Source organism: Solea solea, chromosome 1, assembly GCF_958295425.1.
Source record: "Solea solea chromosome 1, fSolSol10.1, whole genome shotgun sequence".
Classification (NCBI taxonomy): domain Eukaryota; kingdom Metazoa; phylum Chordata; class Actinopteri; order Pleuronectiformes; family Soleidae; genus Solea; species Solea solea.
In genome coordinates this window covers 11,694,600-11,709,616 of record NC_081134.1, presented here as the reverse complement: position 1 = coordinate 11,709,616, position 15,017 = coordinate 11,694,600, and the positions used below count along the sequence as shown (strand labels likewise).

General features: G+C 41.7%; 1 protein-coding gene across 3 annotated transcripts in view; it reads left to right on the top strand.

Annotated features, from left to right (window-relative positions):
* The window catches only part of LOC131470215 (glypican-5-like), an 89,563-nt gene extending 74,842 nt beyond the window's left edge, over positions 1–14,721 (top strand). For all 3 annotated transcript variants that reach the window (XM_058645908.1, XM_058645899.1, XM_058645889.1), the window contains one exon: positions 12,488–14,721. In XM_058645908.1, the coding sequence (XP_058501891.1) occupies positions 12,488–12,675 (188 nt within the window). In that variant the 3' untranslated portion in view covers positions 12,676–14,721. The remainder of the gene's footprint in view (positions 1–12,487) is intronic.
* The last annotated feature ends 296 nt before the right edge of the window (positions 14,722–15,017 follow it).

Sequence of the window (15,017 nt, the reverse complement as noted above, 5' to 3'; positions counted from 1 at the left end):
AGACACTGTCTCCATTGTCACAGTGATATGATGGATGTGCTGCTATTCTGACTGAGGGAATTGAATGCACACACACACACACACACACACACACACACACACACACACACACATGCATACTGAATATATGCAGTTATAGGCTACATCCATACTACAAAGTTTCCATTTGAATACAGTATTTTCAGATAAAAATAGCCCGTGTATCAGAAGTAATCTGTCCAGTGTAACCTGGAATTGGTAGTCTTCTCTGCAGTTGCTTGCTTAGTTTTCAGAAAGTGCTACTTATTGTATGGTGAAATGTGAGATCGGGGATTTATTTCATTTGTCCGATGACAAAGAGACACATTGTTTTAAAGGATCTCAATTTTTTGCCCATTTAGACTCAAACTAGCCTTATCCCTAGAGTTTTCAAACATAAACAGCAGCATTTTTTTAAACATCTCCATTTCGGAGGCTCTAAAACAGTGGCAGTGTGGACAGTAAGCATATTCAGAGTAGAATACATGAATGTATGTATGAATGGAGTAGTATGGCTGTAGCCACCGAGGCTCCCTAATCCCTAAGGATTACACATACGCAAAGTGTTTGTGTACATGTGTGTGTAAATGCATGTGTGCATGCCGGGACAAGAGTTAGGAAGGTCTTGTTCTTTTCACATAGTCCAATTTGCTCTCCACACAAAGAATTGCTGCCTGATTTCGTGATCTCACGCCTGTTTGATCTCGGTTCAGATCCTGCTACTCTTGCCTGGGGACATGCCTGGGGAGCTAAACAAGGCCTGGTCATGTGCAAAGCCATGACAACAGCCATGAACAGCAGTATTATTCAGTAAATCTTTAATGAACCATATATCCCGCTCCTTTTATGTGGTACATTTTGTGGTGTGGCTATTGCGTATTACTTTATAAGCTCAGAGACACTTGTGGCTGCTGCTTCCAAAGGAGCTATTCATTTGTAGCTAGCTTATTAACTTATTAATCTCTAAAAGACCCGGAGTGGCACATTAGGCTCCTTTCTCTCCATTATAGAGAGAGAGGATTCTGGAAAAATGTCTGTGCAGCTTTTCTTCTTGCCTTTGTCTTCAATAGTCTCACCTTGGTTTCTGGTAGGCTTTTTGCCTTTTCTGAAGATCTAAAAGTGTGGAATGAAAGATGGAAGAGATGTTACTGTTTTGGCACTGAAAGTGAAAAGGCGTTTTCTTTTAGTTTTCATTAAATATTAAAGTAGTTAAAGTAGTTTAGGATGTGACATGGGAGGGAAAGAATTCCACTGCAACAACTTTTGTGTTTGGCCGGAGGACAGTTGTGTTTGTGCTGCTGCTGATGAGGCCGTCGGTCTTGAAAATGTGGGGAAAGCTATAAAAAAATACAATATAAAATACCATAGAAAAAAGCCGGTTATCCGTCTCAGAGGAGAAGAAGTAAATGCATGGATAAACACTTGTTGTGATTGAGCCACGGGGAAATGCAGTGAAAAAGTATGAATCATACAGCCATGGAAGTACAATTCTCTTTTGGTAACAAACACCATCTGTCAGAAACACTGGTGAGCTCATCAAGGAAGTGAAGACACCCCTGGCATTACGCTCTTACGCGCTGCAGTTCAGTTGTCGAGCAGTCTATCAGCATGAAGCCACTGGCAATGTTTGTTTTGCTTTGCCATCATGTTAAAGAACATAATTATCTAGATGGGAAGATTTATGAGTCGATCAGTGTTTTTTTTTTTGTTTTTTTTTTTCCCTTTTTAAAGAGTGGCAACTATATAACTTTCTCTCTCATTGCATACCGTTGCATGAGGAACCAGCTGGCTGTGTGTGTGTGTGTTATAAAGTTTATCCCCGGGGAAAATGAATTCTGAACACTTTCAAATTCACAGCTGCTAGTTTTGTGAAATGCACTTATATAGTGTTAGATGTGAATTTTCTCCTTCATTTGAAAACACACACACACACACACACACACAAAAAGGCCCCAATCTGCAGGTTTTGAATTCTGAAGTCTTGAGGACATCAAAACAAGATACGTACTCCCCATCCATCCATCAATGCCCAATTTTCCTTTTACTCCTTCCCACACACACTCATCATGAATACTTTCATTGCGGCATTCTTGTAGAGTGTGAGATAATGCGTGTGATATGACCTTGAATTTGGCTGTGATGCAGTGTTTCAGCTTTGATATACCGTTATAATATGATTATTGGGTTACTGCCGTGTTTGTACCTGAAAGTACAGAGAGAATTTCTCTCCAAAGCCTATAAGGCCATAAAGGTGTGCGACAGCTGTTCCCCCTGGCAGGGGGAAGTACATTTTGGACAATAACAGCTGTATTAGCAGGATACGGTCAACTTAAAGCAGTGTGAGCAGGATTACAATGGATCAACCCCAAAACCCACCACAGCCTGTTGTTGTCGTGGACCTAGCACGCACTGACCTTCCGTGTTCGAAAAGTGAAGATTAAGAGCGAGGGTTGGTGACAAGTTGGCGCTGGAGAGAGGACACACAGTAGAGGAGTAGAGGTGAGAGGGCAGAAATGGGTTAATACCATAGTACAAGTGGTACAAGCATGAGAGTACAGTTAACATGAAGATACCACGATAAGGACTGAGGTTCAGGGAGGACGATTACAGCATCAGAACCTATGATTCAATCTACCGTGAGAAGGTAGATGGGGGATTTGGTGTTTATATCCTCTGCCAGGCTGGGTAGGACCAGTCCAACCCTTAGTCGTCCCATCCTACATCCTGGAATGAGTCTGGGCCCCTTGGGACTGGCGTGTTTAGAGGCTGGCTGGACAGCAGATGTCCCGTTGCGGATATTACCAATAGCACTGCCATTTCCCCCAGCCTTTCATCTGGAGCTCAAGGGGCTGAGAGTGAGCTCTGCAGGGCAGAGTTGGGCTGAAGAAGAAGGAACACAAGGATCAGAGACAGCTTTGGTGGGGCAGGGAGAGAGTCTGGTTTGCGTATGGATGTAGGAGGAGTGAGTTACAATTTCTGTCAGACATGCAGAGTCATCTGTGAGACACGGGGGGAATGACGTTGCATAATACGTGCAATACTTGTACATGGAGGATTTCTGAGACATCTAAGTGTCATTTCGTATGAAATTCATTTGAGGAAAATCAATGTTGAAACCAAAGTGGTGTGTATTTTTCTATTACAGTACTGATCACTGGTCTTCACAAATTAGTGCAGCCAAAAAAAGAACAATTTTACAATAACAAATGTATTGAACAACACTTATGGTCCAACACTCCAATCTGCATGTTTGTCTGCACCTATATACAGTATTTTAAATACACATATTGTATAACATAATTACATAAGTGCATGGAGCAGGTAATGAAAAAAACTATTTATGTTCTCGTGACCTAGCTGTATGCATCAAGTTTCTGGGAACAAACTTGTAAGCGTATTAATTATTAAATGGTGACTATTAAAAGACGACAAAAATGGGTGTGGCTCAAATTCTCATGCTTATAAACACTGATTTGCTCAAATCCATTTGCAGCAAGTAATCTGCCTGACAGACACTGTTTTATTGAAATTATTGTATCACACATTTCTTCTTTTTTAATTAACTTCCCCGTTGTCTATATCCTTTTAACGTTACCTTCCTTCCACCTGCATTTTAGGCCTGGTATATTCTGCCCTGTGCTTTTTATAGCATTTTTTAGAGTGTATTAGCTGGAAGGGCTCCCTAGGCGTGAGGTCATCAGAGGGGAATGCTTCTCATTAGCAATCATCATCATTTCCTTTCCAAGTGGGTATCACTGAGTATCAGTAGCTTTATGATTGAGCCTCGCCACCGCACCTTTGGGGCCCTTTTTGGGGAACCACCAAGAATCTCCTGTGTGCAACAGGTTATAAACTAAAGGAAGTGTTAGGAATTACTACCTTGGAAGTTCGTAAAACTACATAGAATTCAGCGTTTTGTATGGTTGCTATGAAGTTTACTAGCAGAGGAACAGGGAATGCTCATGAGTCAGTGCTGTGATACCGTAGCCACATAAAAGCCTCAACTACGGTACCACAGAAGGAGCTATTATCCACATATATAAAAGGAAATCCTTACAACATGTGCACATTCCCAAGCAATAAATGGCATTTTAGAGATGGTTGAAGGTGGTGTACAGAGTCATTAAATGTACTTTATTGAAACCTGCAAATCTAGAAGATATAACTCCTAGCCAGATTTAGATTAAATGTGTCTCTTTTTTTTTTGTCATTGGAACCAGAAGTAAATGCTCTGCTATTTATACAGCACTTTCATTCTGTCACACATCATTCACATTTAGTGGTTCAATGTCTTCCCAAGGACACTACAGCTCTATGGCTGACTAGAGGAACTGGGAATCGAACCACAGACCTTTTTTTTTTTTTTTTAGACCCATTCTTCCTCCTTTTCCACAGCCACCCCCCCTAAAGTAATCACTGCTCGATAAGGTTAAGGAACACTCTTTGAAACTACACAAACTAACACACAGATATTTTATTGAAGCAGTATTGTAGTGGCCAGAGTTTGTTTAGACCATTTATCAAGGTTTATTTATAAATGTCTGTGCTCAGATTGAATGACATAGTGGGTGTTGGGTTAACACGAGTTACCTTCTTCACTTTCATGCCTCGCCTGGAGCCCATGCTGGCTACTTACACAGAAACTGGCATTCCTTCTGTAACACAGCACTGAGAAAATAAAGGCAGACATTCCTTTGATATTGAAAAATACAGTTAAAGGATAAGCAGGGATGAGTCTGATCCTCTTTGTCTCAGCCCTGCCTGGTATGCAGGGGAAATGCAAACTAGGTGAGGAGAGAAGTTAAGAAAGTATGGACCTGGGATGGAATTTTCCTATTGACGCACAGACTTCCATCTCAGACTCCACTGATGCAAACTTCACAAAGTATTAGCTTTGCAGTGCAGAGAGTTTTGGTACCACCCAGGAGTCTATGAGGGGTATCATAGATATAGAGTTGTGCAAGTTACTTCATTAAAAGCCGATCTTATTGACCAGTAACCAGAGCGACAAAGCCCTGTGCTCTTATCCATTATTGATTTGGCAATTATAGCTGAACCTGGAACAGACAGTCATGCCTGACAGCTGGGGGGGGGATTGGAAGGGCCACTGACGGCGTACTTAATGTAGTGATTTGATTCTAATAGTGTATTCAATTATGCAATCAAAGTTTACATCAAAGTATTTGACTCGCCCCACAAAATCAAACATTTATAACATCCCACAGATTTCTCAAAACCCTTTCAAGTTGAATAGGCAAGTATCACTTTGAAGTGATTAATGCAGAAGAGGCTGGGCACACTTTGACGTCTTGTTTATGTATGGGCACTGCTATTACTCTAACCGAGCAGGTAGTAACCTGTATAGAGCTCTGGACATCACATGAAGTTTGTTGAAAATGTGTTCATTTATGGTGTCACTGCTCTTTGAATCCATAGCAATCAAGCCAAATATAGCAGAACTTAAAGGACCGTTGCTTCTGACTGTCTTTCTACCATGTTAGGCTATGAAAACAGCTTGCGAATGGACGTATACCTGGTATATAAGTCTATGGATTTGAACAGCACGGCTCTTCCTGCCTTCCTGTCAATTCTGACAGATTTCACAGTAAAGCGTTTTCCGTTTTTGACCCGTTAGGTCATCAGATTCCTTACACTCCAGACAAAACCATAAAACTCAGAAGATTGTGAGAAAATATCATAGAAAGAATATCCTTTATCTTGAGACTGATTGGTAGATTGCAGTGGGCAGGAGAGGAATCCGTGGTTGAAATGTTAACTCTTGGGAGACATTCACAGCGACAGTGTTTCTTAAGTGCTACCTGATGAGCACTTCCTTGACGGCAATGAAGAGTGTGTGTGTGTGTGTGTGTGTGCGTGTTTGTTCTTGCGTGCGTGTGTGTGTGGGCGAAAGTATATGGATGCGAGTGCATCTCTGCATCCTTCACGCTTGTCTGTTGACAAGGACAACCTGACACCTGCCAATGCAATGAGGCATCTGGCGTTTGAGTGCAAGCAGGTGTAGTGTTGGTGGGTGTATGTGTGTTTGTGTGTGTGTGTGCGTGTGCGTGTGCGTATGACCAATATTATCATCCAAATGTCAAATGAGTGTTCTGCTGGGGAATGCGCTGTATGTGCCTCTGTAAGATTGAGGAGTTGCACTAACTCCTCTGTTGCATAGAGGTTGCTTTCTCTCCAGGATTCCCCTGCATCTTGTAAATCTGTCACATTGACTGGTAGAGGTCGCTTTCCTCCCAGGGCCCCTTTAGCCTATTTGTTTCTGTGTGTGTGTGTGTGTGTGCGTGTGTGTGTGCATCCAGGGAAGTAATTCTTAATCTTGCCAAGGCGCTTAATAGTCTAAGAATCAGACTGGGTAGATTCCATTGCTGTGATCCCTGCCCTGGAGTTGCCATGCTGCTCTGCCAGTTGCTAGGTTAGCTGTAGGCTCAGATGTGTACCCCAATGGTGCCCCTGTATTTTTGGCCCTTAAGTCCGTCCGTGTCCCGTTAAAGACCCTGTACCAGTCCTGGATTCCCTATACATGTTGCCTGTGAACCGCAAGGACAGTTCCCAGAGAAGTGAGTCGGTGTGCATGTGAGAGTGCAACTCAGAATACAGAACAGGGAGATTTGTTTGATGGGGTGAGGAGCCCCAGCCTGACATGGCACCACATAAAGAGTGAACCATTAACGGAACCAGCAAACGATGAATGACCAGCCATGAACTGCGTGAAAACATCCTGTCCTTCTCCCCACCCTCTAACCTTACCACTCTTTGTCTTAGAGTGTGTGAAAAGAGATAAGGAAACATTGTGTGGGTTCTTGGGAAGGTTAATGTTTCTGCGTAAGACAGTAAAGAGGGGCCTTAAAAAACATTGTTTTGACATTCTCCTGGTGTTTTAACAGTGCCAGGACATTCCTGATGCATTGCCACCAAGAGCTGCATCAGTCCTTTATTGGAGTCCAATTGGAGTCAAATGGAAACTTCTGTGGCGTAGTAATACTGGCTATTTGTGTGACCTGTGCAAGCCTCCATTGGAGGATGAGGAGGCTGCAAGTATTACTACTTGTATACAACTTGTAAATACCACTTGTATTGGACAGATAACATTTGACAGGTTTGTGTGAGGGATAATATTGTAACTACCAAGTAACACTAATGACTGAACGGTGTCTTATGGGTGAAGTTAATCATCCGATGGCTCATCTACACAAACAAGTGAGAAATCAGTGGAATCATTCAAGAGAATAAAAATGTCATGCCCTTCTGCACTGGCTTAGCAAATGGCATAATTTCCGATTTTTCAGAGCTCTCACAAGGAAAAGGACCAGTTATATAATTAACTTTATTTTTCTCATGTCTCAAGTCTTATACCTGAACTAGAAGAGCTCACACTCCCTCTACCCATTAATTCAAACATGTCTAAATCCTATCCTATGTACATGGTTACATATACAGTATGTGGCTGTACATGCGAGTGATTCAAAAAATGTTTTAAAGGTCACCTTTTCCTAATGAAACATCACAACACCCACCCCCCATTACTGTTTCCCATCAACCACTTAGCAGCCAGAAAACCTGCAAGGTCAAGGCAGGGGTGTGAGCCCAGAGAGAGGAAGGTGGTGAGAATGAGCGAGAGAAGGAGAAGTTATTGACCTCCTCCACAGTCCTTCCATGTGTCGTAAATCAAAACTCTATCTTCTGACCATCCTTAAAAAAAAAGGAGTACGGATAAATGACTGTGTGCAACGAAAGTTGGACTGAAACACAGTTCTGGGTTTATTTTAATTCAGTGAAACAGAAAGCTGGCGACATGTTTATGTTTGTCTGAGCTCAGACTGGAAAAGCTGCTTTGTCATTTTAATAGCATAAAACATGACAACTTGCTGTGGATCTGGGTTCTATCTCTGGATTTGTCTCTTAGTTTCCCAGTTGGATTGCGTCTATTATGCACTGAGGAAGGTTTGTTTACCCTCTTTACATAGGTTTGAGCATTTAGTTGCGATGGCAACCTGATATTTGTCTGATACAGACACATTTCGAAAATTACACTAATCTGTCTTAAAATAATGTCAACATAGATCACATGATCATTCCTGACTGTCCTTAGTGAAGCATTGATTGTATCGGATTGAATCTCTTTCTTTTTCCATTATCTGACCCAGGGATTTTGACTTGTATTCGACTGATACTGTTACTCGGCTCCTTGTGAGGATTTAGACTGTGGGTCATTTTATAGCTAGGTGCTGTCAAACCAAACCACGGAGAGGAGAGAAGGAAAGAGTCCCTGTCTCTGCAGCAACAGACAAATTAAATGGCGGCCCAGACAACCATCATGCAATTTTCTATCCCTCACAATTTTTCCAAAAGAAATGATGGCCAAGACGTTTGTTATTCCTCCCACTCACCAAACCTTATTCCTCCCTCCCTCCCTCCTCTCCAATCCCTCCTTCCTCTTGGCAAAGACCTGAGGTCCGCCTCTTCCTCCATGCCGTGGCCAGACTTGTTAGAAGCAGCTGTTGTTGCTTCTGGGCCAGTGGGAAATGGAGTCTCCTCCAAACACAAGCTGCCCATCTGGAGAGGTATTAATGGCAGAGGACACTATGAACCATTTCTCACACCCGTATCCAACACAGAGGTCAACACAGTGGCAGAAGATCTTGTGTTATTGTACTGAAGGTAGTGACGCTGTGCCCGTGTAGCAGAATGTGCTTCAGATGAATGAAGTGACATGTTCTCCTATCCTCTCTCCTCACGACCCTGTCTACTTAACTGACAAATGAAAGCTAACCACAACCCATTCTTTATACCAGGGCACAGACACATGCACACACGTCTACACAATTCCTCCTAACCATTAACAATACTGGGGTTGCACTTAGGTTCCATTTGTCTCCCAGGTTTTTTTTGTGTTGTTTGTTTACTGTCAGTGTTTCCTGTTTATAATAAAGCTTTTAGAATCAATCAACTCACATTTTACTTGTAGAGAACACACGTCATTTATGGGGTGATGGGAGAAGCGGGGCCATCGTGCCACGGTGTATGCGTCGTCTGAGTGACAGTGGACATTTATCTTTCTCACAGTGAAAAGCCGACTTCACTGTTTTCCTCCGCTAACCCTTTACATCATCTCTCACTCCCTTCCACTCTGTGTTTTTCTGACTTGGTTGTTCTTTTTCCGTCTTTGGGGGATTTAGCCATGAGCCAGCTTATAAAGCACAGCTTATCTGCTAACATTGCCTCATTATGACAACAACATCATATCCCATGACCCTGCTGCCCCTGCTTGTTTTCTTCAGTTTTGATGTGCATCAGGTTGTTGAATATTTTAGGGACTTAACTCTTTCAACACCTCTCTCTATATTCCCAGATCTCGTCTGCTTCCACTCCCACGGATTCATTTTTCAACAATATTGCAGGAGATGTCTGTAAAATCATAAAGATCTCCGTGGTATTTCATAATTATTGGCTTAAAAGGATATCTCAATTATATTACGACCTGGTAAACGCTGTGATGACAGTGCTTAACCCAGGACTGTCTATTTTGCTAGTTACATATATTTTCTCAAATGACAAAAAGAGAAACAGATGTCGGAGCCCAATAGCAAAACATTTGAGGAATAATTTGAAGTTAAACTAAATCAAATAAAAACCACATTTAATTCTTGGCTCTTAATTATGCATAAAGGTTTGCCTGCAGTTAGAAAGTAAACACAAATTAAAGTTAGAGTTTTTGTCCAAGACAAATACAGTACAATGCACTATTATATTTTAAGCACTTTATACTTTCTGTCCGTCCGTTCCCAGGATTTTAACAGCAATACATTTGTTCAAGTCTTTTTATGTAACGTTGCTTTACTGCGCTGATCCATATTTTGAATTTTCACCTCTTATTTGGACCCGGCTCACGACAGCAGCACATGACAGCTTAAGCGTACTTTTCTTTAGTCACGTTCACCATCTCACTGGCCCGTTCTCCAGTCCAGGTTATGTCATTTGTTGTGTGTGTGTTTTGGTCTTTCAGGTTAAGTGCAGTGTTAGATTTATTGGTTTATTTCCAAAAAAAAAACATCAAGGAAACCTATAAGACATAAGATAAATCACTGTCAAAATCACAGTTATATTGTTAATTCCATCTCTTTTATGTATCATGCAGCTGTTGCCCCTGTAGGCATATACAACCACGTTTGGTTTTGCCCACAAATAGGCCTGGTGAGAGGATTTGTTTAAGTAGACAGACTCACAGCCAAAACCAAATCAAATGCAATAAAACAAAACCACACTTTTTATTGCATTTACAGTAATTTGGTTTTATATCAAAGATGGAGAAGCAGTCCGACAAGGTACCTTCCCGTTTACCTGCTTGATGTGAAAATGACAATTTAACTAGCTTCACGGCGTTGTTGTCTGTGCTCTAATTGGGCGTTCTGGCAAGGACCTGCTCTAGTAATTAGCCAGTTGGTTTGCCTGCGGCGCTGTCACATTAATGTTGTGTCGGCCCATTCAAACGCTGTTTTCTGACATCTTTCTGGTGATATGCAGCCAATGTCCACTGAAACAATAACAGCAATCTGATTTGGGATAAATGATGTCTTTGTCTATTGTCTGCTGGAACAACAAAAACCAGTGGCACTGGAATCATCCCTCTCCCTCTCCCTCCCTCCCTCTCTCCCTCTCTCGAGCCCTGCCTAGCCTTTTTTTTTTTTTTTTCATACTTGTTTACACAAAAAAACCCAAGTGCACCATAGGGATGGGCTTATATGCCTTCTCAGTTGTACCAGAGAATGCATTAGGTTTCATTTGTAGCTTATCGCACACATCTGGCTGTCAAGTAGTTTTGACAACTAAGTGTCTACAGATATTATTGTATGCAAATATAAGTATAGTTTTAAATATAGATTAGTTTATCCACCCACTGCCGGGGATCGTTTCAAACAGACAGTAATGGCTTAAAAAGACATGCTGACACTTTGTCATTGTCAATGCTGTGATAACTACTGTACCTTCATCACAACACCCAGTCCCTCTTTCCTCCTTGTCTGTCTGTTCTGTTTTCTTTTGTTTTTTGTTGTTTTGATCAAGGGATCCATCCCACTTTTTTAGACAAACACTCGCATGGTTCTTGCACAAACCTCCACTCTCAAATGTATGACAATCATTAGGCCTGAGTCATGACGGTCATGGGAATTCGCCTGTGTTTGGTGTACTTTGTGTCAAAATCTGTCTCTAATCCAGATGTGTAGGTTTCTAGGATGGGCTGGGTTTGGTCAGGCAGAGGAGTGGAAAGAAGTATGTGTCTTTTATTGAAAAGAGGGAATTAAATTAGACTTGGAGACACCTACACGTTGTCACCACCCGGAGAAAAGTAAGACAGACAGAAAGAAAGCGATTATCTTACAGCCAGCGCAGAGCAACTTTAGGCATGATGCAAGTGTTTTTGTCAGTTGAAGAGCAGCAGCACAGTTGTCACGTTCCTGCAGTGCCCATGTTGGCAGCTTAACAGTCTTTGCACTTGTTGCTGTTTTGAGCGCACATGTGCACATTGGTCAGGCATATTGGTGGCACATTGCCGTCTTCTGGCTGTGAAAAGCGAGTGTGCGTTTGATGATCAAAATCTACTCTGAAGTCAGGGGTGCAGTATTTCACTGTTATTTTAAAGACCCATTGTCAACACAGTACAATGGCCCTACAAAAGACAGGTGGACAACATGTGTACACACTGTTTGTCTCACACACACACACACACACACACACACACAGACGGTCCGCTTGTGTGTGTGTGTGTGTGAAGTGAAACCATTTCCTCTGCAGAGGAGCCATCTCTCGCCCTATCTGGCAAATCCTCCATTATAGTAGTAATAGCAATAATAGCAGTTGAAGTGAAGTCCTTTTTCAAGATTTCTCTCATGTCAGCCTTGAAGTGTTTATACAGCTTTATGTGTATGTGTTCCCAGGGACCGTGATAAAATGAGCACTTAAAGGGTGCAGCTGAAGATAGGACAACCAATCACTCCTCCATCATGATGTGTGTGTGTGGCATTCTGTGGCCTTTTCTTTTTACTGTGTGTCTGTGTGGCAGAAAAATGTCATATATAATGGCCGGGGCTGGGGAAAAGGGCCTTTAAAAGTCACTTAGTTGCTCTATACCTATCTATCCAGTGCACATGCATTTTTTAATTATTCTTTTCCTAAATAAATGACGGGCGTTTTCGACTAAAGCAGCCACAGCTGTGCCTCCTCTGACGTCGCTTTAAATTGAAGAGCCATAATCGTACATCATTTTCATTAAATGTTTTTGAAAGTCCTTGAAATGATGGGAATGGTGATTGAGATGATGAGCTTTCTCTTACAATTGTACTATACCAGTGGACAGAGACCATTAAAACATATTAAATGTGATCACTGTGATCCACTTGACCATTTATCTCTGTGTCTCTTCTCTCCTCTCTCTTCCTCTTCCTGTCTCTTACAGCATACATAGATGCCTCCAGTGAAAGAAGACCCATTGCTAGACAACCTGGAGGTGACGGCCCACATGTGAACCCCTCCAAGCCCCCATCAGTGAAGGTGATAGGGGGCTCACCACCTGCCAGCTGGGCAAGGCCCTGGAGCCTTGCACTGCTCCTCGCTGCACTTTGCATGCAGTGGACTTTATTCTGATGCCAGCACTGTCTGTGAATCCCACTTAACCATTTTAGGAAACATGTATATGCAGACAGACTTAAATATCATATGTCACATAAAGTATCCTTGCTCCTGTCCTTAATCTACGCGGATGGATGGTAACAAAGGAGAAAGAAACATGGGAAAGGAAGATGGATACAGAAGAGAGGAGGACAACGTTGTAGGAGACGGTAGATGAGGCGCTCCTGCAGGAACTTGTCCTGTGTCATTACCAATGCAGATGATTGCACAAGCTGAACCCATGCACGGCCATCTACAACGATTATGCCTGCTGCTTCCACTAGGCTGTTCTGGGATTAGATGAGTGTGTGTGTGCGTATGTAGACACCAATATAGCCCTGCAGCTCCTCGCTCCCCTCACACTCGGCACACACTCTTATAGTTCAGAACACTTAAAGCATTACGGATTCACATTTATGTGTTCTTACATACATTATAACAATACAGCTGTGCTCTTTTTCTGCTGCTGGATTTCGCTTAATCTTTCGGATTCTAAACCTCATCACACTCAGACGGAAGAATTTGACTCATTTGAAATGTCAACTCTTTTAGGGGTTTTTTTTTTTTCCTTTTGAGGAAAATTGGTAGATCAATCCCAGGTGCCGAGCCCAGAACAGCAGATTTGATATTCTCTGACTGCGTACCTCGGCTGGAAGTGGAATGTAATTAGTTCACACTTGCACAGTTGAATACATGGTGCAGACAAACTAGGTGTCGATAATATGTAACTGTAAATAGGTGGAAAGATTTGATGGAGTGTGTGTGAGGTTCTGATACTACAAAGAGCTCTTAACGGATCTATTTGAATGGGTTTATCTTTTCTTTTCAACTAGCTATGAATGGACTATGCCTGTCTGCTCCACAAAGTTAGAAAACTATAGAGAGATTTTATTTCTGTAACAAATAAAGCAGAGCGTTCAATTGATTTTCCAGGTCAAGCTCATGGCATAAATATACAGTACAGTCTATATATTATTGTTTATGGTGCACTCTGTTTTGTGTTTTTTGCTCATTGAATTGCACATTCATTTGTTGAGAAACTACCAACCATTCTGTGTCACATGGTATTTGGAGACATGGGTAAGACTCAACAACAATTTGACACAAAAACAGTATATTTTTATTGTTTCATTGTAGTACAGTGGCGGCCATTGTTGAAGTCTCGCTACATGGATTCAATCATGTGTTTTCTCCTGAATTAGAATCATTTTTGTCTGTGTAGAGTTCCCTTGGTTTCTTCCCACTGAACAAAATCATGGTTATTTGGCCGCACTAAATTGCCTGTAGTGGTGAATGCGAGTGTCCGTCCTTGGATCGTCGAAGGATAAGCAGCAGTACCGTAGCTAATGGGTAAAGCAACGCCTTTCCATGCCCGCGGAACATTTCGTGAAATCCCAACAACTACAATAACAAATCATCATTTGTTTTAGTTGATTCTTTATGAGGACGTAACATAAGGGATTCGTTTTTTATGACTTCTACAATGGTTTCGACTGTGCACCAGGTTTTATTTCTTGTTTAGATTTTGGTTTGTATGCACAGGTACAGTTACAGCAGGGTTCCTAACTGTGTGAATGAAGATATAAATGCATGGTCATTGCTATGCAAATGCAGTACTCAAGATAGATGACTATGTCCTTTGTAAAAAAATAAATTTGCATAGATACAGTATCAAAGCTAAGGGCTACACACTTAGAGCTTGACGTGGGTCTGTGAGCAATGATATACCTCTTCCATTAACCGTGCTGCATTCTAAACAACTTCTACAGTATCTCTACTGAAAACTTAAACTCTAGTTTAAACACACAGAGATATACTATTATTATTCATTAAAAGCATTTAATGAAGAAGGAAAAGTTTCAACACTTAAAATGTGTCCCATTGTCATATTCTGTAACCATGTTTGCTCAGTTCATATGATATCCTCCTGTTTGTTTTGTTCCAGGCTGGTGTTCATCGCACCCACAGTTCACTTACAGTCCTATACCCTCGCATGTGTATAAATGTACATATTTTAAGTCACAGTTTGTTCTGTGTCTCATTTCCTGCCCTTTGTATCGTGTAGCTGGGCCCGTCATAGAAGAACGTCACACACAATAGACACTAATTAACGAGAGAGGTTTGCTTGGAAACTGTTTTTGTTAGCGTTCCCCCACACGCACGGCTTACCAGTTATTAATCATATTTTTTAGGATCGTGTGGGCTTTAAACTGACGCAGTGTTTATTCAGCCGTAGTAAGTGCAAACATCTGTGAAGGTGAGTAGTAGGCTTGCCAACTTCCTGATAAGAAAATAAGGAATAAAATCCCGTTGCTCAG